This window comes from Carassius auratus, chromosome 26, assembly GCF_003368295.1.
Source record: "Carassius auratus strain Wakin chromosome 26, ASM336829v1, whole genome shotgun sequence".
Taxonomy (NCBI): Eukaryota; Metazoa; Chordata; class Actinopteri; order Cypriniformes; family Cyprinidae; genus Carassius; species Carassius auratus.
In genome coordinates this window covers 21628549-21652985 of record NC_039268.1, presented here as the reverse complement: position 1 = coordinate 21652985, position 24437 = coordinate 21628549, and the positions used below count along the sequence as shown (strand labels likewise).

The 24437-nt window shown below is 34.9% G+C and overlaps 1 protein-coding gene across 1 annotated transcript in view; it reads right to left on the bottom strand.

Moving 5' to 3' along the window:
• Nucleotides 1-24437, bottom strand: part of LOC113044635 (glypican-5) — a 166871-nt gene that overhangs the window by 77767 nt on the left and 64667 nt on the right. The window contains exon 6 of the mRNA XM_026204783.1: nt 5936-6056. Coding sequence (XP_026060568.1) covers nt 5936-6056 — 121 coding nt within the window. The remainder of the gene's footprint in view (nt 1-5935; nt 6057-24437) is intronic.

Sequence of the window (24437 nt, the reverse complement as noted above, 5' to 3'; positions counted from 1 at the left end):
TAATTGTATGGTCCTTTGAAGATGTACTATGGTAATACCACAATATTCTGAATATTAAATAATACAGTGGTACAGTGATTGTAATAATATGGTACTTTAAAATATACCATGATACTGAAATGTTTTTTTACCATGGTATTTTTCGAAATACCACGTGGGAGTAAGATGGTATGCTTTAGTAAGTGTTGTTTTAATAAGATAATATCAATGCTACAGTAATGATATGGTAATACCACGCTACTTAAGTATCTACCATGATACTGAAATTCATATGCCATATAATTTATAAAATACCGTAACAGTACCACAGTACTTAGTAAGTGTCATATTTCCTTTACAAAACATACTAATACCAATGTACTTTTGATATTTACCATGGTACAGAGTTACTATTATATGTATATGTACTACTTACTATGGTGTATGTCCAAAATACCAAGGTGGTACCATGGTATTTCTTTGGTACTTTGAGTATTATTTTCCCTTTTTTTGTACTATGATGACATGTGCATACTATGGTACATTTTTTTTACCATTGTACTGACATGGTATTTTATTAATAGGTATTCTACTTTGATGTATTTATCAAAATACAATATCCAACACTTATAAAGATATGGTATTACTAAAATGCTTCTCTAAAAATACTACTACTATGGTATATGTCCGAAGTATAATAGAAATACCATGGTATTATTTGGTACAGTAAGTGCTATTGGTTAAGTACTGTGGTGATACTATGGTACAGTGTGGTCCTTAAAAACACAGAATTGTTGACATTTGAAAAACATTAAGTATTCAGACCCTTTGCTCAGTATTTAGTTGAAGCACCCTCTTGATCTAATACAGCCATGAGTCTTTTTGGGAAAGATGCAACAAGCTTTTCACACCTGGATTTGGGGATCCTCTGCCATTCCTCCTCGCAGATCCTCTCCAGTTCTGTCAGGCTGGATGGTAAACGTTGGTGGAAAGCCATTTTCAGGTCTCTCCAGAGATGCTCGATTGGGTTTAAGTCAGGGCTCTGGCTGGGCCATTCAAGAACAGTCACAGAGTTGTTGTGAAGCCACTCCTTCATTATTTTAGCTGTGTGCTTAGGGTCATTGTCTTGTTATAAGGCCCAGTCTGAGGTCCTGAGCCCTCTGGAGAAGGTTTTGGTCCAGGATGTTGTCATGTCCCTGCAGCTGAAGAACACCCCACAGCATGATGCTGCCACCACCATGCTTCACTCTTGGGACTTGGGACAGGTGATGAGCAGTGCCTGGTTTTCTCCACACATACCACTTAAAAATTAAGGCCAAAAAGTTCTTGGTCTAATCAGACCAGAGAATCCTTCAAGTGTTTTCTAGCAAACTCCATGGGGTCTTTCATGTGTCTTGCACTGAGAAGAGGCTTCCATCGGGTCACTCTGCCATAAAGCCCCGACTGGTGGAGGGCTGCAGTGATGGGTGACTTTCTACAACTTTCTCCCACCTCCCGACTGCATCTCTGGAGCTCAGCCACAGTCATCTTTGGGTTCTTCTTTACCTCTCTCACCAAGGCTCCTCTCCCCCGATAGCTCAGTTTGGCTGGACGGCCAAGTCTAGGAAGGGTTCTGGTCATCCCAAATGTCTTCATTTAAGGATTATGGAGACCACTGTGCTCTCAGGAATGTTAAGTGCAGCAGAAATATTTTTGTAACCTTGGCCAGATCTGTGCCTTGCCACAATTCTGTCTCTGAGCTCTTCAAGCAGTTCCTTTGACCTCATGATTCTCATTTGCTCTGACACGCACTGTGAGCTGTAAGGTCTTATATAGACAGGTGTGTGGCAATCAGTATAATCAAACACAGCTGGACTCAAATGAAGGTGTAGAATCATCTCAAGGATGGTCAGAAGCAATGGACAGCATCTGAGTTAAATATATGAGCGTCACAGCAAAGGGTCTGAATACTTAGGACCATGTGATATTTCAGTTTTTCTGTTTTAATAAATCTGCAAAAATGTCAACAATACTGTGTGTTTCTGTCAATATTGGGATGCTGTGTGTACATTAATGAGGAAAAAAATAACTTAAATGATTTTATATATGCAATATAACAAAGACTGGAATATTTAACAGGGTCTGAATACTTTCCGTACCCACTGTTACCAGTGTTATCAAGATACAATAATACTGTAGTTTTCCATCTTTAGATTTACCATTTTCATTTTAGTTCAATTAAAATCAACATTTTAATAGTTTTATCGTGCGTTAGTTTTATATATATATATATATATATATATATATATATATATATATATATATATATATATATATATATATATATATATATTCTATTATTCTATTAGAACAGTATTTAAATATATATATTATTGTTTATTTAATATTTTATATGTCAATTAATGTAAAAAAAATACAGTGTTAGCTTTAGTTATTTTAGTACATCGACTACAGTAAATGAAAATGAGAATGTTGCTTTGGCAACTTAATTGTTTTAATATTTTTGTTTTTATTTTTATACATTTAATTTATAAGTTTTAATTTGACTGTAAGTAGAACCATGTTTAAAATAAAGCGATATAATAATTATATAGGACCACCTTACTCTTTCCTCACCAGTAAATGTCTGATCTGCTGAAGACGACTCACGCTGCTCTCCTGAATGAGTTTTTCTTCCAGTCAAAGGCACAAATTCTAGTGCGAGTCTGTAAGTGTCCAATTGAATTCCTAACACCCGATCAAAATGTACTGCTGACCTGTAATTGGATATCACGTTTAAAAAAGTCATGGCGTCGCCCCCCGATCGGTCCATTTCCACAACAGGAGGATGTTTCTCTGACTCCCTCATCAAGGGCCAAATTGCTTTGGACATCGAGTCCCGCTGGATCTGTCAGAGGACCAGTGGCTTCACGCTGAGAGTCCCAGCAAATGTCCTCTCCGTGTTCCAGTTATCATCATTAAGGAGAACACTTTGTCATGTTATCAGAGATGCCACGGCACCCCGGGCCACAAAAACCCTGATTCCACACAGAATGACTGAAGAGAACCTGCAGCGAGGAGACGTCTGAAGGCCTTCTCTATAGCTCTCTTTCAATCTCTCTACCTCTTTTTCCTCCATCAGCACCTCGCTACCATCGAGATCCGGTGAGATGGACTTGATCATGAGAAGAAATATATCAAGAGACAAGAACGAGCTGATCCTTAAAGCTGTTGCAATTTCGATCTAACTCCTTAGAGGATTTGCAATTGTTCAGTGTTAAAATACTTTAACTTTATTCCAGTTTAATGTGACGACTTTAAATGAAAAACATTTGAATATTACACTCTAAATGTAAATGTATGTATATGAATTGCCATCCATTAATGTATACCATGTGTGTGTGTGTGTGTGTGTGTGTGTGTGTGTGTGTGTGTGTTACACAGACAATCACACATTATCCAAACTAAAAAACTAAAAACATAACACTGGATTACACAGATTTGTAACTCAATCATACATAAATGAAACAAAAACTGCGGCATAGTATTTAATTAGTTAAAAATACATATAATCTAAATTTGATTTATTGAAGATTAATATATAAAATATATGTATTGTGTATTTATTAGATTTTATTAAAACTGTGCAATCCAGAAATGTTACATGCAACCCAAATCCTAAATTTAGATTAATAAGCAATCATTTTTGGGCTGGTTGAAATCTCCTGAAGCTTACAGAGGTTTTTGAAACGTACTGTATGAACTTCTGTTCCCGAAACACATTTCACAAAATGTTTCTCAAGATCAGAACATGCTGCACTTCTTCTGATAGATCCAGATCAACTGTATTTTGTCTTGAAGCACATCCAGAGGAAGTGAAGAGACACAATCTATTCCAGCGGCAGCAGCTGCTGCTTCAGGATGGTAAAACATCATTGATTTGGCCGCCGGGTGGAACAGGGATAGAATAAACTCGAAGGTGTTAAGGCTGAAAATGGATTTTTAAATATGTATTCATTGATTTTCTGGTCTCCAAGTGTTCCGCTGTGATGCGTTATTTTGCAAAATGGAGGGATATGAAAAGAAGCGTAAACTAATTTGCCTTAAATCGTATTAATTAAAGCAAAGCATTCAAGCGTGAGTCAGCGTTTGAGCTTTTACCGTCCTCCAAACTGAGAGCGATGACAATAAAAATCAAGTCAACAAAGACGTTTGTTTGTTCAGGGAACGTGAGTACTTCTCTCAAGGTTAGACGGTGGCATTTATTCATCCCTACAAAAAATGGAGTTTTCCATTTACAGCTTTTAAGAAATTATTGTGAATCACATGCAGAAAAACGCTGAACGCAAAAAATGATTTATGCATTTGGCAGATGCTGGTATCCAGCAATTTGCATTGTATTCAAGGTGTATAATTTATCAGAACATGCACTTTCCAGGAATCAAATCCATGTCCTTGGTGTTGCTGAAGCTAGCAACGCTATGTTGACGGGTTCGATTCCCAGGGAATGCATGAACTGAGCTATGTACAGCATGCAACGTGGTTTTACTTTGAATGAGAACATCTGCCAAATGTGGTTTGGATTATTGTGATGTTTTTATCAGCTGTTTGGACTCTCATTCTGACGGCACCCATTCACTGCAGAGCAACCATTGGTGAACACATGATTCAATGCTACATTTCTCCAAATCTGATGAAGAAACAAACTCATCTACATTTTGGATGTCCAGATGGTGATTACATTTTCAGTAAATTTTCATCTTTGGGTGAACTATTCCTTTCACTAGAGAAGCACAATTATATTATGTTTTGTTTTCTGTTTTTGCTTAAAACAAATGTGAACGATGTTTGGTCCAAGTTCTCTGGCTCTTTTTTCATTTCATAAAACAGGCTGCTATGAAATCCAATGACAGATTACAGTAATAGGTAATATGAGGTATGACATTTCTAAAATAAACAGCTACATAAATCGTTCATAATGCAACGCGGCATGTGTGTTACTCCCGCCATGAGCAACACACCATCCATCTGCAGCACTCGTGTTGAAGAAATACGACTGAGACACCAATAGCGTGATTTAAACCACAGTACACATATTTCACTGTGATTATGGTTCCTGTGCTTATTATGAGCATACAGTAATGACATTAACAATCATGGTATTCTGTTTACATGAGCTCCAGCTTAATCACAGTACAGCCCTGATCACATTATACAGCTGCATGGAAGTGTGGCCAATGATTAAAGAAACTAGATATAAGAGAAGAATTGGTTATGGATGTTTAGATGTGAAACCAGAACAGACATCGCCTGACTGAGGTTATTATCATTAACTAAAACCATAAAACAGGAGACATTAAATAATTTAAATATATATTTTTAAATAAATAATAAAATTTCAACTAGTTTCCAAGACACACACACACACACACACACACACACACACACACACACATATATATATATATATATATATTTAGCTGAGGTACTAAAATAATTAAAAATAAATACATTAAAACTAAACACTAAAACATACACAGAAAAAAGTGAAATATTTAAATGATAAAAATATTCTAAGACTTTCAATAAAATGAAAGATGAAAACAAATATTTATTTAAAAAAAAAAAAAAAAAAAAAAAAAAAAAAAATATATATATATATATATATATATATATATATATATATATATAATATAAAAATAAAAAATATAGATTATATAAAAATTTAATCAATAAAATATTAACAAAAACAATAATTAAACAATAATGAGTCATTCTCAACAGCACACAATGTCTCTATCACATTACTACAAGCATGCTAACAGGTTTTAAACACACAAGGCACAGTTTCATACACGAATGAGCGGAGCTAATGAGATCTGCTCTGATCTGCTGGCATGCAAACGCAGCAGTGCGTGGGACATCAAGGAGCTTGTTACATTGTTTCATTCGACTCTATTTTTCTGCCCTTCCTCACCTGATTGATGTGCTTCAGCTTATCAATGACTTGACTGATCACCGGGTCGGCCTCCTTCACTTTGACTTCTGGGTTTTCAGCCTGGGCTTTAATGCCGTTGCCAACCACTCGGAGAGTGTAGCTGTAGAGACAAAAAAGGGTGAAGAATGAGAGACGGTTGTTCGTGGTGAGTGGGTGTTGTTTCTTTGGATTCCTTTCCAATTTTCAGCGCAGAGGGGATTGAAGCTTTGTTGTTGGCTTGATGAGGAAGGCCTTACATGAACCGACTACATTTATCAGCACAACAAAGAAAGAGGCGTCAAGAATCCCTGAAAAACCCACAAGGGCCTGAAATGGGACGAATAACTCAAGCCACACTAAAAAGCGATAGGACTCCAGGCTGAGAGACAGATTGGGGTTTATGTGGGCCAGAATGGATGTGTGCTGTGATGGGCCACAGATAAGACGCACTAGTGCAGAGAAAGCGCTGCTGACAAATGACAAGAAATATTACAATTCTTTATGGGTGAATTCGTTTTACACCAATGGTAAAATCAGCCCGTCCTGTTGAGACTCACCTTGAGAAGGACATGTAAAAAGTAAAGTCTTCAAACAGTGAGGGGAATATATATGAACGAATAGAATAGGAAAATGAGCAGCGGGCTACAGTAATCGACTTTATTTACAGGCGATAGACAACAACTCCTCACGAATCCTATGAAACTGGAACTGGGCTTTTTAAATAAGCATACTGAAGTTTATAAAGTGAACATTTTTTTATTTGTAGTGTAAATTCTGACGACTATTATTTCGATTATAAATGACAATCATGTTTTATTTACATAGTTTGATCGAAATCTGAGCGCATCAATAAAAACTGTTCCATGGTAATACCATGATACTCCTTGAAATATACACATCCCTAAATGCTATTGTTTATGAATATGATAATTTAATTCAGCAGCCAATATCAAAGTACCATGAAACCTGTTAGTAGCTGTTTTGTAAGAGAACACAAATAAAAACATGCATCTGATGTCACGCTAAGCCTGAAGTCTGAACCGCGGATCGCGCACGAGCATGTAGTTTTACCTCGGCGTGTGTCTGAGCGGGTTGATGTGAGACAAAAGCTCTGAGCGTCTCTCTGCTGCTTTGATTCCAGCTGAAGGCGTCAGAGGTGTGTGTTCCCTCGCTCAGCGCCGTCTGTTTCCACACACTCATCTGAATACGGCTCGAACCCGCGGCGGCGCTCAAGAGAAAGACGCGCACTTCAGTGGAATGCAAATGCTCCAGAAATACAACGTTAAGTCTCGCTGTGGGTTTTTGTGCTCTTGAGGCTTGGAGACAAATTGATTTAAGGGGTTCGAAGGGAAAAATTCAGGACTGGGATAAAACAACACATACGAAATACTGTCTTCTCAATCTTTCCTTTGAAAAACCACCGTCTTCATAAAGATATAAAAACAATGTCAGCTTACAGCTCATCATCAGCTTAAAATTAGTGATGGAAGATAAAAAAACTGATTGTACACTGATTGTACTAAAACCAAATTACAGTTGTATAGCAATGTGACGAAATCCCCGCCAAAAGATCTAAAAAATAAATAAATAAATAAATAAACACCTTTAAAAAATAATAATAACACCACAGTATTTTTTTTTTGTCAGATATACTATACTGTTTTGTGGTATTTCTAAATAAATAAATAAACACACCATGGGCCTATGATTTCTGCAATGTGGAAAATGCAGACAGAATCGCAGAATCCAGTCTTAAACATTGAATTTACTGTGCAATGCAGAATGTCACAGAATTTGTCAAAATTGGGATGAATTAATGAAACGAAGGTCAGCACACTTGAATTAAAATGTGATATGGACTAAGCAGCAAAAATAGCATTTAAACATGAATCCTGCATGCTCTGCGCATCTCGGTGTGAATGAATGGCACATATCTGCAGTTTTCTTTACTACACACATACTGAAGGGTGCCCAGTCCATATGTGCAGTCTCCACATGCCGGAGGTGCTCCCTGGATTTTACAGTGTCCACAGAAAGGGTACGCTTTCCCAGTGTTATCCAACAAGTCTTACTGTATAGGTCAAGTAGAACAACAGTAATAGACTCTCTCCACGTAAGCCCTTCCTATCTTTCGCCCAGTTGCCGCAGGGGGACCAGGTGGCTAACTAGGGGTGCAGCATCTGTGGTGCTTTCATAGGGATCCCAATTCATCAGTCACAACGTGACTCGTATTGACCCAATGAAAGGGAACGTCTTGGTTACATATGCAACCTTCATTCCCTGAAGGAGGGAACGGAGACGTCACGTCATGCACCTCAGCAAAAAATCTGAATATGAGTTGCACCTGCTGCTTATGCTCGTGCCATGACAAGCAGCAGCTGGATGCAGTTATTGCATGCTGATGTGCATTGGCTCATTTAGTTTAAACTTGAGTAGATTGGTCTCTCGAAGCAAGATCCCAATTCGTTGGTCCTGATGTGACGTCTCCCTTCTCTGGAGGTTACATACAATTTTCACAGCAATCCGTCAACATAAAAGTTTGGTTTAACTTAAAGAAACTGTGACAAAAATATTAGTAATGATAATACTACTACTACTACTAATAAAAGTATTAATTAATTAGTAATACAATTAAACTATATATATATATATATATATATAATTATATATGATAATTTTTTCATTTTTTTGACCAGAATATATTTAGCAGAAACAAATAAATACACATTATTTCAGTTTTCTAACGTTAAAACAGTAAAAAAAAAAAAAAAAAAAAAAAATTATAATAAAAGTTTTGCTGTGCATATTAAGGACTGTCCTATCCAGACTGGGTATGATATTTCTCTCTTTGATGCAGTCTAATGCATAATCTAATTAAGACCCCTTGTTAACAGTTGGCTCTGTCTGTCTTGATTAAAACCAAATCATCAGCACGCAGGTCACTCGCAAACATGCTGCTAAAAAAATCTGCCAGGACACCTGCATGTGCTCTCAAAAAAACACACTCCGCACTCACTTGCTCCATTTAAAAGCCATCTTTCACAGTGCCACGGGCTGTTCTGCAGACGCTTCACTAATATTTCATAACACACTCACAGAAGACTCTCACAGGGCAACACGCTCTCGTGAAATACGGAGCTGCTTTTTTTATAGGTGTCGACTGATAAAAAACTACGAACATGCACGAGGCTCCTCCATACATGCACATGCCATCCGCTGACTGTGAAAACACTCAGTTTTGCAAAAGAGAAAATAGATCAGAGATAGCATTTATCTGGTAAGGACTGACAGACAGCACTCTGAGGTTCTTCCAGCAAACTCGCTCAATCACAACGCTCTTCAATCGCTCTTTTGGTGTACGCGGATCCTTCAGCGCCAAAGATTGATAATTTAAAGAAAGTGTTTTTATTCACGGCCTAAGAATGATGGGATAGTGTGGGTGTGCATATATATGAGCAGCATTGTCTTTTTAAAAGACATCAATCATAAAACTTTACAAATTTACACTGCAGTGGCGCACAGCGGATCATTACGCATGTTACTGCTCGACAAACCACCCACCAAACGATCGGCGTAATGAGAAATGTAACTGTGGCTGACATAAGAGGCATATCACAATCAAAATCACTTCATTTGCCTCAAATAAAACACAAGCTATACGCTCTTATGACCAAGACAGACGTTGTAGAGTTTGCATGGATTAAAACAGCCAATCTATGTAAATCAACAACAACAACAATAATTATAATTAAAATAATTTATTGGTAAACAAAAGCAGTCTACAAAACATATTTATTAATGTTGTGTATAAATAAAGAAAAGAAAATCATCACAATGCTAAAATGTTTTAGATGGTTTCCATGTCTCGCACAATCATGTTGTGCATGAGACATATCCCTCAGACATGGTCAAATCACTGCGATGGCTCATTTCTTTAACAGTGTATTACACAAGAGGCCAGCGGTGGTGAGAGATCCACACAGAAGCTCTGTAATTGCTCTATAATTGCAGAATTGTATAAGAATTCAATCAGCGCTGTGATTCAGGAGGAGACTCTGCTCCATCTGCAGCCACTTTTCCTTTCAAAGCTGGGCCACTATTATAGATTTTGGACACTCCAGATGTGCTTTCAAATATTATTTTATACAACTGCCTCCCTGCGATAAAAGACAGTGTTGTGTGGAGCTTGAGATAGGGAAGCTTCACTCCATTCTGAGGGTTGGACCCTGACTCTCCTCTTTCTTCACTCTAGGTGCTCTGATGAAGCTTTCACTGACCGATAAGTGGATGCAATCATTTTATAACAATTTGATGTTAACTAATGCATTGATTTTATTTCATCCCTAACAACCTTCCTATGGTTTGTAGATTTCACTTTCACTGCTGTCCTTCATAGTCACTGAATAATGAACCTTTTTTTTTTTTACTGAAATTGTGGTAGTTATCATAATGGCTCAAAGTTACAAAAGACTTGAGAGGCAATTGCGTACAAATGAAGGGAAATTGTTTTTCATTTTTGGAAACATAATGTCTCTGCAATACAGGGACTCAAATCATTCACCTATTCATATCAACAGAATTTCAGTGTAGAGTTGGTAATTTATGAAATATAAATGTACAATCACTACTCTATATATTGCATATCTGACGATCAGTTATAAAACCATAATGTTCAGAGTAAAAACAGGGGCTCTCTCTCTTGAACTTTTGTTCCTGACAAATAACCCAATCTATGCCTTCATACAGAGGTTAGCCGATCAAAATAAAAGTTACTTAAGTATACTAGCTTTTTAGCTTTCAGGTCATGAAAGTGCACTCTAAAAAGCAAAAATAAATAAATAAAATAAAATAATAAAAAATAAAATAGAAAGTATAAAATATAATAATAATAATACTAATAATAATAATAATAATACTTATTATTATTATTATTATTAATTAAAATGTAAAATAATTTAACAATTTTATAATAATAATAATAATAATAAAATTCAAAATTAACAATGAAAATGGGTTAATGAAAAATATCACAATTTAGAGTCTTTTTCTTCCAAGTCTAAAACTAAAATTCTGAAAAGCTCAAAGAAAATTTAATAAATTTATTTATTTATTAATTTATATGAATGTTAAATTTAAAATGTATTAAAGTTAATTTGTAAAAAGTTACAATTTAGAGTCTTTCAAGTTACAACTCTAAAATAAAAACTGGGATAAAATGAAATTAAATAATTATTAAAATGTATTAAAGTTATTAAAACATGTCAAAATGTATTCTTAAACTAAAACTCAGAAAAGATGGTGGTATTATTATTATTATTATTTTTTTTTTTAGTAATTACAATTTATTTATTTTTTTATTTACTTTTTCTTCTCACTTTGTAGAAATGATCTAATGTCTCTCTCCATAAAACACCTGACGCTGACTAGCATAAGCAAGTATAAAATCTTGGTTTAGCTAAAAACCAACTCCTATCAAAAACACGTCTCAACTTCCAGTTTCAGTGAGCAATACGCCAACACATGAATGAAATCTGTCCACTGCGTAGGCCAACAGGACTAATACGCCCAACAAACCACCTGTGAAGCTCAATCTCTGCTCATAAGCGCTCAGAATCACATCAGACTGTGATTGGAGAGAATGAAGATAGAGGAATAATGATTTGTGCCCGTTCTGGTGTGATTGCAGAATTGAGAGAGAAATCAAGTGAATCACTCCAGCAGCTGTTTCCTCATCATCTCTCCTCGTCTGTAACGTTTCGAGAGCCCCCCGGGTCTCCTCAGGAAATACAACCAGCTAAATGTATCCGTGTTCTTCGGCGTAAATTCAACGAGACGGTGGTGTTAATTAAAAGAAATAACGGCTGAGATTGAATGCAATTGCTGTGAAAGGAAATGGGACGGGGAGTTTGGAAGACAGACGTCGCATGCGGCGCACAAATGCCTCGAAACGTGTCTCCTCCGTCTTGGAGCATGACTGCCACCCCGGAGCTCAGTGCCAACATCCAAACAAACATGAATATGATGATTAAATACATAATTACAGCGACTCTTTGGTGCACTGCGCTTTGCATTACAAATAACTCTTGCTTTTTATATCAAATGTACATGCATTTATGCAACAACAAAAAAGAAAGAGAAGAAAAAAAAAACACTTGAACTCTGAATATCTTATGCAAAAATGGTCTTCACAAGTATATTTATCTTGAAGCTTTTCGAAATCGTAAACAATTTGTCTTCACAAGTATCTTGAATTGAGTTTATTTCTATTTGCATTTATTTACTGCATTTATTTCTGTCCTATTTTATCCTCATTCATTTTACTTTAATGTATGCTTAAAATAGCAGAAACAACAAGAACAAAAACTACTTTTAAGACTGATTTATCTGAAGTTTTATGCAATTTTTCTTCATAATTGATCTCACTTAAAAATAAAAAAGTTAATATTTTTGCAGTATAATTAGAGCGAGGCCTGAACAAAGCCGTGCAGTCGTCCATTAAACTGCAGCTCCTGCGTTCCAATCAATGAAACCCCCCGAGCCCTAAACACCCATCGATCTGTGCCAGGGGCAAAGTGTGGCATTAGCCAACAGGCGCGGGCACCCAGGCAAGCAAGGCTTTCTGGGCATTCTGTGTTTTGAAAAGGTCAATATCTGTGGTGTATAATCCTTCCTTGGCACTTTACTCCTCAGCTGCTGCTTCAACATCGTTACCTGCTGCGAGAAGCACAACACAACCACAGACAGAGCTGAAGCCTTTCCTAACAATATATAACATCTATTATGACTGCTTTACACTGTTTACAAGTGAGAAGAGTGGAACAAATGCAGTGTAATGCTAAAATTAAGGACACATTTTTTAGCATGTTAAAGACAAAAAATGTATTTAATGTATTTCAGTGTACAGGTTATTTACTACGACTTTAAATGTATCTCATCCAATATTATTTTTTAAATAAATGTTTATAAATTATTATTTTTTTTATATTTTTAAACATATATAATGTATTTGTTTATTTTGAAAATGAGAATGAATATAAACACTTTTTTTGAGGAAAAATATAAACAAAAGTATACTAGCTATATTTAAATACTTTAGCGTGCAATATAATGTAGCTGTGATATAAATTTAATTCCACCATGTATGTGAGACTTATCATTCATTAATTAAACTTCTTTTTCTTTCTTTTTTTTTTTACTAAAGCTCAATTTAAAATTATTGAAAATAAAAGCATAAAAATTTGTATCTGTGAATTTTTAGCAAAATATAAATACAAACTACTTTCAAATAATTACAAATATATAATTAAAAAGTTCCTTATCATGTAATTTATTGTAACTGTGATATAAATCTAATTTCAACATGAATGCAAGGCTTATCATCTATTAATTTTTTTTTTGTTTGCTCGCTTCCATAGAAAACATAAACCGTATAAACTACATTTTGTTACATTTCCAGCCAAATATAAACAGTATACTTAATTAAAAGTTATTATATTACCTAATAATTAAAATAAACTATTAAAAACCTCATGCAATTCATTGTATCCATGATATAAAGTTAATGAATAACGTCCACCTATAACTTTGTTTTATTACACAAACTCAACAGAAAAGCAACCCTCCGAGGTCCTGTACATGCTTAAAAGTAATGCAATGTAAGTGTGGACGTATTTTCTCAGTAACATCATATTGCAGTTTCCCATCAGTTGATCCCCCACAAATCACTAGGTCTTAGCTTTTACTTGTAAGAATACAAAGACACAGATATCATCTGATTTCTCTGCTGGTACATGGCCGTTCAGCTCAGGAAAAACTCTTTTTATTGATGTTGAGCTATCAGCGCCGTCTCCTTGGCCATTTCCCAGTACAATTACATGAAGCTGAAATATAGCAGCACAGCCATCAAAAACCCCAAGCTGTGGTGGAAAAGCATGTAGATTAATAACCCTCTTAAGAGCTTTGACTGGGTAAAATTTAAAAACGTCTCCATCATGATATGAAAGCTGCTTTATCATTACAAAGCCCAGGATATTTAGGCTCCAAGTTCTAGCCTTCATAATTGTATTGGCGACTCTGCACAAAAGAGGAATGAATCTGTGACTTGATTAATTCGCTTTCAAAAAGGCAAAGATCTGAAATTGAGTCTACACTTTTTTAACCACATGCATTCTCATAAATAACTTTTATTTAATTATCTAGAACAGAGCTACAGTACATCAAGCTTTATTAAAATAGTAATATGCAGGGTTCAAAATTAAGTCAACAAGAGACAAATATGAATAAAAAATGGATTTGGTGAACAAACAGACCATGGCTATGCCATCATAAAACTGGTTCAAATCAAACTGCTTTGTGATGGTGGTTTTTTCAGTCATTCTTTCTGCACAGTTCATTGTTATGCCAATAGGTGGCGACAAGTGAATCACTGAGTCATTCACTCAAACGATTCATTCAAAAACAATGACGGATTCATTCTGGAAGGAATCAAGTGACAGTCTACATGAGAAAATCAAAGATTTACAAACAGGCATGATTTGTTCAAAAAAACTAATTCATTCAAGATTCATAAAACACTGATGAACTCATTCAGGAACAAATCTATCTGAGAAAATCAATGAATCACTCACTTAAAAGACTTAAACAGTTATTCGATCAGGAACAAAGCAAGCGTATATATTAGAAAATAAAAAAAGCAATTAGCTCAAACGATTATTTAAAAAATACTGATTCGTCCAGTAATAAGTCTTTATGAGAAAACAAAGAATCGCTCACTCAAACTATTTGTTCAAAACAGTGCTTCATTTAAGTAAAAAACAAGCATATGTGAAAGAATAAAATGAAAACAAATAAATTGTCTCAAAAGATTAAAAAAAATAATTCATTCAGGAACAAATCTATATGTGAATCATCAGTAAATGATTCACTCACTCAAATGATTTGTTCAAATTAGTGATTCATTCAGGAACAAAAAAATAAAAAAACAGTCTGGTGGTAACACATCGGTATCTGTGCATATTCTTGTATTTGATTTATTCTTAAGTGATGTTTCTGTTTGTAATCATACTACCTTGATGTTTAGTATTTTTATATTTGTATAAAATATTGGTTATATGAGTCATTCACTTAACTCAATTTGTTCCAAAGCACTGTATGATGAGACTAAACAAAACTATTAATCTACGTATATCTGTTGTTATATTTCCTATGAATTATGTGCTGATTCATACTTTGTTCAATTTCTGAACCGCAAAAGTGAGCAGAAGTAATAGTGACACTCTCCTTAGCAGACACTAACACTAATAACACAATCCCCAACACCAGATACATATCAACTAGTTTGTTCTGAGAAGCAATAACATTCATCTGACAGAAATCAATGCAAACACAAGTGACTGCGCTTCTCTGTGCTCCGTTTCTTCTCATCTTTGTCGATGGTGTTGTTTTTCTGACCCTCGGTTTGCACTGTCAGAAATGTTTTCTCCTTCGCTTTGTCCGACCCTCGTTCTGTTCCCCTTCTCTCTGAACAGACACTAAACGACTGCTTGCTTCAGGCCTGGCACGATGTGAACTTCCCTGATCTCTTCTCCAGCTTTTCCAACAGAAGCGGCAAACTGACGAGCAAACGAGACCCTCCGTGGTGCGCGCAAGGGTAAAAGGTGACTTAGGAGTGCCAATCATCACAATACTAGTCTAGAGGAACCACAGACAATCTACCAGGTGTCAAAAGCGTCCCGCGGTGAAGAAACGCCTACTGTTTGAGCGTGCGTGAGACTCACGCCGTGAGTAATGAGTGTTTCGGCTTTCGAGGGCGAGTGGATCCTGACTGACGTCGCGTTTTAAAGGAAGCTATCTGCGGATTGAGCTCAAATAACATTGTCACGCCACATGAGCTCTCTCCTGGAAAGCTATCCGCTATCAAGCAGATATAAGAGACATCACATTCTGACTCTATCGCGATTCACCCGTTATGTTCTCCATTTTGATTTTATGCCACGATCACACATCTCTTTCCCTGCTCCCAGAATTGCACTTCACGTATTGACTCCAAGTCAATTTTATAGTCCAGTGGTCTCGGGGCTGGACTGCCTGGTTCGCCCGGTCTGCTGTCCGTATTTATGTTTCCACATGGCATCTCGACGGAGTCATTCTCACGTGGACAAACACTCTCGCACAAGTGCTCTTCATTAGACGCCGACAGCAGACACCAGTCGTCGAGTGACTCGGGAGGAATGTACTCACTACTTACTTATGCATTGAATTTGTGACACAACAATGTTTATTCAAAACGACACCGAACCTGGATAAACATCTGCATGGCATCATTAGACACAGAGGATCGCGTTTGTTTCTTGCCTGGCGAATAATTTTTCAAAGACATCTGTGGTACAATATTGATTACCACAAGAGAAATGTACTATCACCCCTGATCTTTTCTTTCCTCTTTATTACTTATCAAATAAAAAAGAAAAAAAAAAAAATCCTGCTTTTTCTTTCACATTTTTGCACCTTCATTTCTGCTTTTGAAACCTTGCTTGGCTGAGTCTGGATATTGCTCTTTTATGCTCACCAAGGCTGCAAGTACAGAAAAACAACAACAGTATTACAATTAAAATAGTATTACAATTAATTAATTATGAATATATTAAAAAATGGAGTTTATAAAGTCCTATAAAGCTGAGTTTTCAGCATCATTACTCCAGTCTTCAGTGTCACATGATCCTTCAAGACGATTTTAAGCTAACCCTGGCTGAATTTATTTGATTAAAAATCCAACAGTAATATTCTGAAATATTATTATGATTTAAAATAAGTGGATTCCATTTGGATACAGTGTAAAACATAATTAATTCCCTTAATGTAAAGTTGAATTTTCAGCGTCATTACTCTATTACTCTATATAAATACATTTTGATGTATTTATTTTAATAATGTTAAAAACAGTTGTGATGCTTTGATACATTTTATTTTTCAGGATTTTTTTGATGAATAGAAAGTTTTTTGTTTTGTTTTTAACCGAATCTTCTCAAACTAATTTTTTTGTAACATTATGTCATCACTGTCACTTTGGATCAATTTAATGCATCCTTCGAGAAGAAAATGTCTTGCAAAAGAATCTGAACCTTTGAACATTAGTGTATTTTTAAAATATCTGCATTAATTTCTTGTCTAATTACTGTCTAAAATGCAGTCAATAGAGCTAAACATTAATTCACTTAATGATCAGTCCCAAATACGACACGAAACTATCAGAAATATTTAAATACGGTTCACATAACCCAAGATGGCTTTGGTGCAGATTGTGTTCTTGTGTTTCATGTCATAAAATCGATCTAAAATAGTTCTCTGTTTATTCTGTATGGTCTCATTCACTCATGCAGCCGCAGATGGCCTTGGGCGCTCATGTTCAGTCTCTGATATGAATCACGGACTGTCTTGTCTTCATTTAAGATGCTTCAGTATCATCTGAGGGTCCCTCAGCGGTGGCCCGTCTCTGTGGAAGAGGACGCTCGGTCTCTGACCCCTTCAGGCTTTCAGACCTGCAGCAGCGCCAGACACTCAATGACAGTTCCTAGAAAACTAGTCCAACCACCATCCGCAAGTTTCCTCTGAGGACTGCAACTACCAGTGTGAGACGGTGTGAGACAGAGAAGAAGGTGGAAAATTACATTTGCTATTACTTTTCTAAGCAATCAGACTTACAATTTTGGACCAGCAGGCAATAAAACAAGCTAAAAATATGTTAGACTTCATCTAAGGAGGGACCTGAGCTAATTCTGGCTTTGAGATTTGAAACTATTTTGACTCAGATCTGTAACAAACCACGTAGCAACTGCACAGAACACCCTAGCAACCATAAAACACCCTAGTAACCACTCACAACACTGTAGCAACTATGAGTTTAGCATGGGCAACAGAACCAGTTTTAGATGGATATAGTGTTCTAATAATTGCATTAAATTAATTGCATGTTAATTGCATGTTGTTGTTTTATTGTATAAATCATTTCATATAAAATAAAAAAAAATGAAAAATATTCATTAAAATGTGTGTATATATATATATATATATATATATATATATATATATATATATATATATATATATATATATATATATATATATATGTTTTTTTTTTTTTTTTGATTATTTAACTTGGCAACCAACTGAAATAAAATAAAGTTATAGTAGTAAAATTAAAAAAAAAAAAAAACCTTAAATACATCAAAGCTACATAAAAAAAAACTGACTAATAAAAATGGAAAAAAAGAGCATTACATTAAAATGAATACTGAAAATATAAACATAAAAGCACATTTAAAAGAACACAATATAATAGAGTATAAATAATACTAAATTAAATATGTATTAAAAAATACAAATAAAAAAATGACATTATCATATAGGATATTAGCCTATAATGTTATTTTAACTGTAATATTTTATGTAATAAAAATCGCTGCAATTATATTTTCCCAAAATAAATAATATATTGTTATTACATTTAGATATTTGCGATCAATCTCAATAAAACCATCTTATTGGAAAGATCTATTTTAATAACCAACTTTCAGCTTGTGCCAAAACCATTTAAGACAATTATAGAGCTGGGCCACACTAGTCTAAGCTGTATTTTGTGACCAAGAGTGATCAGGAAAGGTCGATGTGATTTTTTTGTTAATGCCACACCAAACATCAGTAGCACACAACATCTCCAGATCTGCATCTGCATTCGGTTTGATCCAATTTATACGGCTGGTCTGAGAGGACAACGTCTCAAACTAGAATCACAGAGGATTGCTCCACTCCACTTTATCTACTTCAGTTAAATTACTTCGGCATCAGATAGAACCTCGGACTCGGAGAGGAATAATAAAAACAGGGAGGAAAAATGAGAGAAAGAAGGAGAAAAATGCATGGTTTCGGGAAACAGTATGGCGTCATCCCAATTTAAGGTTATCTGATGCTCTTTCTTCGGTGCGAGCCACCAGGGAACAGACGCAGGAGCTTTTCTTCGCTGTGTGTTACTCTGATGGCCACTGACTGACGTGGAACAATCAGCAGGGACACGGGATATTTTGGCAGTGATGTCTATCCGTCTTATCAAAACATGCATATGGATGAGAACATCTCTTGAGCCATTTTATTTTTTTTCAACAATGAAAGGCACATGAAATATTGAAGATAACAAAAGTGAAATCCCGTAGAGTGTAACAGATTGTAGAAGGAAGATTGCAGAATTACACGCAAATGTATTCATCGCATTGTGGTAGAGTATTTTTTTCTTGGCTTGAGGATTTCATTTGATTTGACACTAAAATCTTAATTGTTTTCTGATATTACCTGCAATAAAGAAACAAAATGAATATCTAAAAAAAAAAAAAAAAAAAAAAAAAAAATATATATATATATATATATATATATATATATATATATATATATATATATATATATATATATATATATATATATACACTAGGGGTGTAACGATACGCGTATTCGTATTGAACCGTTCGGTACGAGGCTTTCGGTTCGGTACGCGGTACGCATTATGTACCGAACGGTTCGTTGGACTAATTAATTAAATTTGGAAAATAAAAAAGGTGTGTGAAATATAATGTTATGCGTTCAACAAGGTAGCCCAATAACCCAAACGACGTAACAGGCAACGCCCCTGACACCCCCGAAGAAAAAAAAAAACACACTTATATGTTTATGTTAGGCTACTCAGTCAGGCGCTCGCTCACTCAGTACGCGCTGAAGGCTCGGTACCACGGAGCCCCGCACGTCACCTGTAGGAGAGAAAAAAAATCAATCCGTGGCGACGGTTTTGCAATCCGTCCCCTCAGTTTATAAACCATCCTCATGAATTAATAAACTGTTCACTCGGTTTAACAAATCGTACCCACGGATTAACAAACCGTGCCCACGAATTCCCAATGCGTGCGCTCAGATTGTGTAAACCGTACCCTCGGTTTTTGAATCCGTACCCACGAATTCATAATCCGTGCGCACGCTTTCGCAATCCGTTCCCTCGGATTTGAAAACTGACACGCATTTTACACTTAACAGTGAAACATGCATCTAACTCCGGCAGGTGGGGTGAGGTGGGTGGAGCTTAGTATAATAAAATCACAAAAATAAGTCTTCATGTTAAGAAAGAATTGTACACAGCAATTTCCAAAACTGTCAAAGGTTATTTAAAAATAAAGCAATTCACAAATTATTTTATGACAAACATTTTTACTGTCTTGTACTCATTTATTTAGCCTACAAATTAAAATTATAAAAAATAACTTTATTTTTATTTGTATCATTATTATATATTATTAAACAGGTTATGCATAAGAATCTTTTATCCAAAATAACTTACAAAAGAGGAAAAAATTACTCCAGAGTCAGTCACAATGCCAGGTTTATTGCACAATAATAATCAAGTGCTATTATAGATTATCAGCAATTGAAAAAGATTTTAATGCGCATCTTTCTTATTAAATCTTTGTATTCCACCTCGTACTACACTTGATAGAGAATCACTTAAGGCACTTTGCTGTAAACCTATTCCACATAATAATATTCAATAAAACTGTATGTTAACACGTAGGAGTTTGCTGCATGAATCCGTGAGTACGGTTTACAAATCCGAGGGAACGGATTGCGAAAGCGTGCGCACGGATTATGAATTCGTGAGTACGGATTCAAAAACCGAGGGTACGGTTTACAAAATCTGAGTGCACGGATTGGAAATTCGTGGGCACGATTTGTTAAATCGAGTGAACAGTTTATGAATTCGTGAGTACGGTTTATAAACTGAGGGGACGGATTGCAAAACCGTCGCCACGGATTGATTTTTTTTCTCCTACAGGTGATGTCCTGGGCTCCGTATACGGACATCACCGCAGCGAATGGTGCATTTACGTTATAGCCACGGATATGAGACCTTACTCTGTAGTGGAAAACGCAGGTTTTAAGAACATGCATACTTTGTTAGTTTTAATAAATAAAACATTTAAATAAAAATCAAGGAAATTTATCTGCCAATTTTTTCTTTTTGCTGTATCTAAAACGTACCGAACCGTACCGAACCGAACCGTGACATCAGTGTATCGAACCGAACCGAACCGTGAATTTTGTGAACCGTTACACCCCTAATATACACAGATTAAAATGGAAAATGAAAATTAATTAAGAGTAAAAAGAAAATAAAAATACATAAAATCTAAAATACATAAAATACAAAAACATTATAAATATAAAAATAAAAAAATATTTTTAATGTAATTTTAACAAAACAAAATGCTGCAATAATTGTTTGCAAATAATAAATAATAATAATAATAATAATAATAATAATAATAATAATAAATGATTACTAATTAAATAATACATTATTTTAAATAAAATAAAAATGTTTTATGTACTTTGAGCAATAAAGATTTTGCTCCAATAAAGTCTGCAAATACATAAAACTAAAAAAAATTGGTAAAAGATCACAATAATAATATTTAAATATCTTTAATGTCTCAACAAATTATGAATTAAAATAATAATATTAATAATATTAAAATATGTAAATAAACTATATATGTATGTGTCTGTGTGTTCTTATTTTACTGCATTTTTTATTTATTAAAAGTAAAAATGCAATAATAATTTGCAAATATTAGTATTAAATTAGCTCTTTACTCTGGAAAACCCAGTTTATAATTTCAATTACATCAGCGTACTGGTTTGATATCAAAACAAAATAAATAAATAAATAAGAAGTTAAGTTTTTACGTGTGCAACATCAGGATCTCTGGAAAGTCAAGTCAATCGAGCAGAAGACAAGGGTTATTCAACTATCCCAGAATGGTGTACAACTCTTCCTCACACAGGGTGAAGCAAATGAATTATCATTCTGGATTTGTCCACTGATACTGAATGTCATTTTCCAGTGAGCTAGTTTGAGAGAAGTCCCGAAGTTAATGAATCAGAAAACGAGGTGTTTGTGTCTTGACCGAGCTCAGAGCTTCTCAAGGGTGACTCCCACGGTTTATAGTAGCACACTAACATTTTAAGAGTGTGCAGTACATATACTAAGCACTGTATTTGTATTTTGACCAAACTCTGACTGTTTATATTCAGTAATTTTAAATAAACCATCGTCAACAGAGCTTCGCGGAGCATACTCTTTGTTGTAAGTGACACTGATTAAGCATCGCTGAGGTTGTTATTTGGGCTCAGCTCATAAAGCTGTAAAGTTTATGGAGTATAAGGAAGGTCCAATATTTTGGTATTCAACTTATTTCAGAGTTAACACATTTGTAGGGATGCTACAATCGATCAAGCGCAGATCAGTATCGTCTGACAATCATATTGTCGATTTGTAAAATAACAGTAGTGGACTTGTTATAATTGGGTTTGTTTCTAAGATCTGGCAACCCTGCATTTTTCCGAAGTCAGTTAAGTTCAGTTTCATTCCCATAAACGGACAGTGTACAGAACAGGATTAAGCAGAAAAAGGTGAACTGGCGACTGAATTTAGCTGCAGTGTGTATGCAAGCAGTTTTCCAGCACTGTATGCTGAACATAGACAATACGTGTGGCCTTCTTCAGAGAAAAAGAGCACAAGAAGAAGTTCTCATCTTATCTTGAGATCAGGGAGAGATTACTGGAAGCTGGAGAGCTAGAAACAAGAAGAAAAGAGCATGACAAATGCATAGCAGATAACCATGCTATCTAAAAAAAAAAACAGATACTACGAGGATAAACAGGTAGTTAACATACCTCAGGGAGAAGAACAATCACCAAAGAGATTCCTTTAATAACGCGTCTTTCTCATCTCGACAGCAGTCAGACTACAGTAAATAGAGTTTAAATAGAGAATTATGTGCTTTGCTTATTTGCATATTTTTGGATGAACTAACCCTTTAACACCAGTCAAAACACATGCACAAGTTTGCCACTGTTTTAAAACACCTTAGCAACACATTAAACTGCCTTCCTGCTCAAGTATTCAATCTACAGGTCTAAATATCCCTCAGACTTCAAGGTTTAACAAAGTTTTCTCTTTTAAACGCTCATAAAAATCATCAAACTCCCACAGTCTTCAGCCCACCAGCAGATTCAATCCATGTGCATTTTTGTCTCAGTTTCTATTGCTTCTTTTCCCCTGTAATGTGTCAAGGCTCTGCTTCAGAAAGGCTGTATTATGCTGGCCAATAACTAAGGATCCTGGCCGTCAGTCTGCACGGCTTGGCAAACAGAAACACGTGTTTGCGCTCTCGTACCTCTCTGCGCAGCGGCTCGTTTATCTTGGCTGTCAGGTAAAGGGCATCGGACGAAAAGGTGAAACGTTCTCTCTCTTTCTCCCAACTTATTAAAAAAGCCTGCTGTCTTCAAGACCACACACAACTTCTCTGAAAGTACGTACAGCAAGCCTAACGTGCATTCAGACACACACAAACTCTTCATGCACATTTAATCATTTCCTTTTAGATACACGCTTGACAAATACGAGGAAACAAGCTGTTCTTGACTATGTACGTACATTGTTGGGTTGTGTCTGAGATACACTGGAGAATGCTTGTCATTGGCAAGCACAGATAATGAGTCATTAATAAATTTTTAAAACTGTCATACTTTGAACAATCAAATGCACAACAAGTAAATAAAAATGAATGATTTAAAGGAATGTTCTGGATTCAAAACCAAATCAGTCAACAGCATTTGTGACAAACTGATAATTACTGTAAGTTTGTAATGTTACGATCCATTCGAAACATCCTGCTTCCACCTAGCAACACACATCACAAACACCTTAGCAACCATTTAGTCCTTTACAAATGATATAAACTATATATACTTTTCTAAATATATATCTACACTTACCAGGGCTTTTACTGCTAACTAAAACTATTCAAAGAGTTTTTTTCATTGAAAGATTAAATAAAATAAAATATAAATATTAGACAAAGCAATTACATAAAAGACATGCTGCCTTTCCAACTAACTGAATATATATATATATATATATATATATATATATATATATATATATATATATATATATATAATTATGATCATTATTATTTTTATTTAAAAAAGCTACACACTATTTTCTTCTTATTTTTAAATTTAAAAAGTAAATAATATTTTATACTATTGAAAAGATTCCTAAATGTTCAAATCTAAATTCTTAAATAATATTAATATTAATATTATCAATAATATTAATAATAATTATTATTATTAATAATAATAGTATTAATAATAATACTTACAAAAAAATACAATAGCAGATATTTGTTTTAAATATACTAAAGTAAAATTTAAACTGAAAACATAAAAAGCTAATTCAAAATAAGCAATATATAAAAACTATAATAAAATATCTCTAAGTACTATTTGCTATTCCTATTTTGTAGCTAAAGAAATAAAGTATATTTAATGTTCATGAAAAAAACGCCTTCAAATTATTGAAAATACAGGTTAGCCTGAAGCCTGTTTTACATACTGAAAG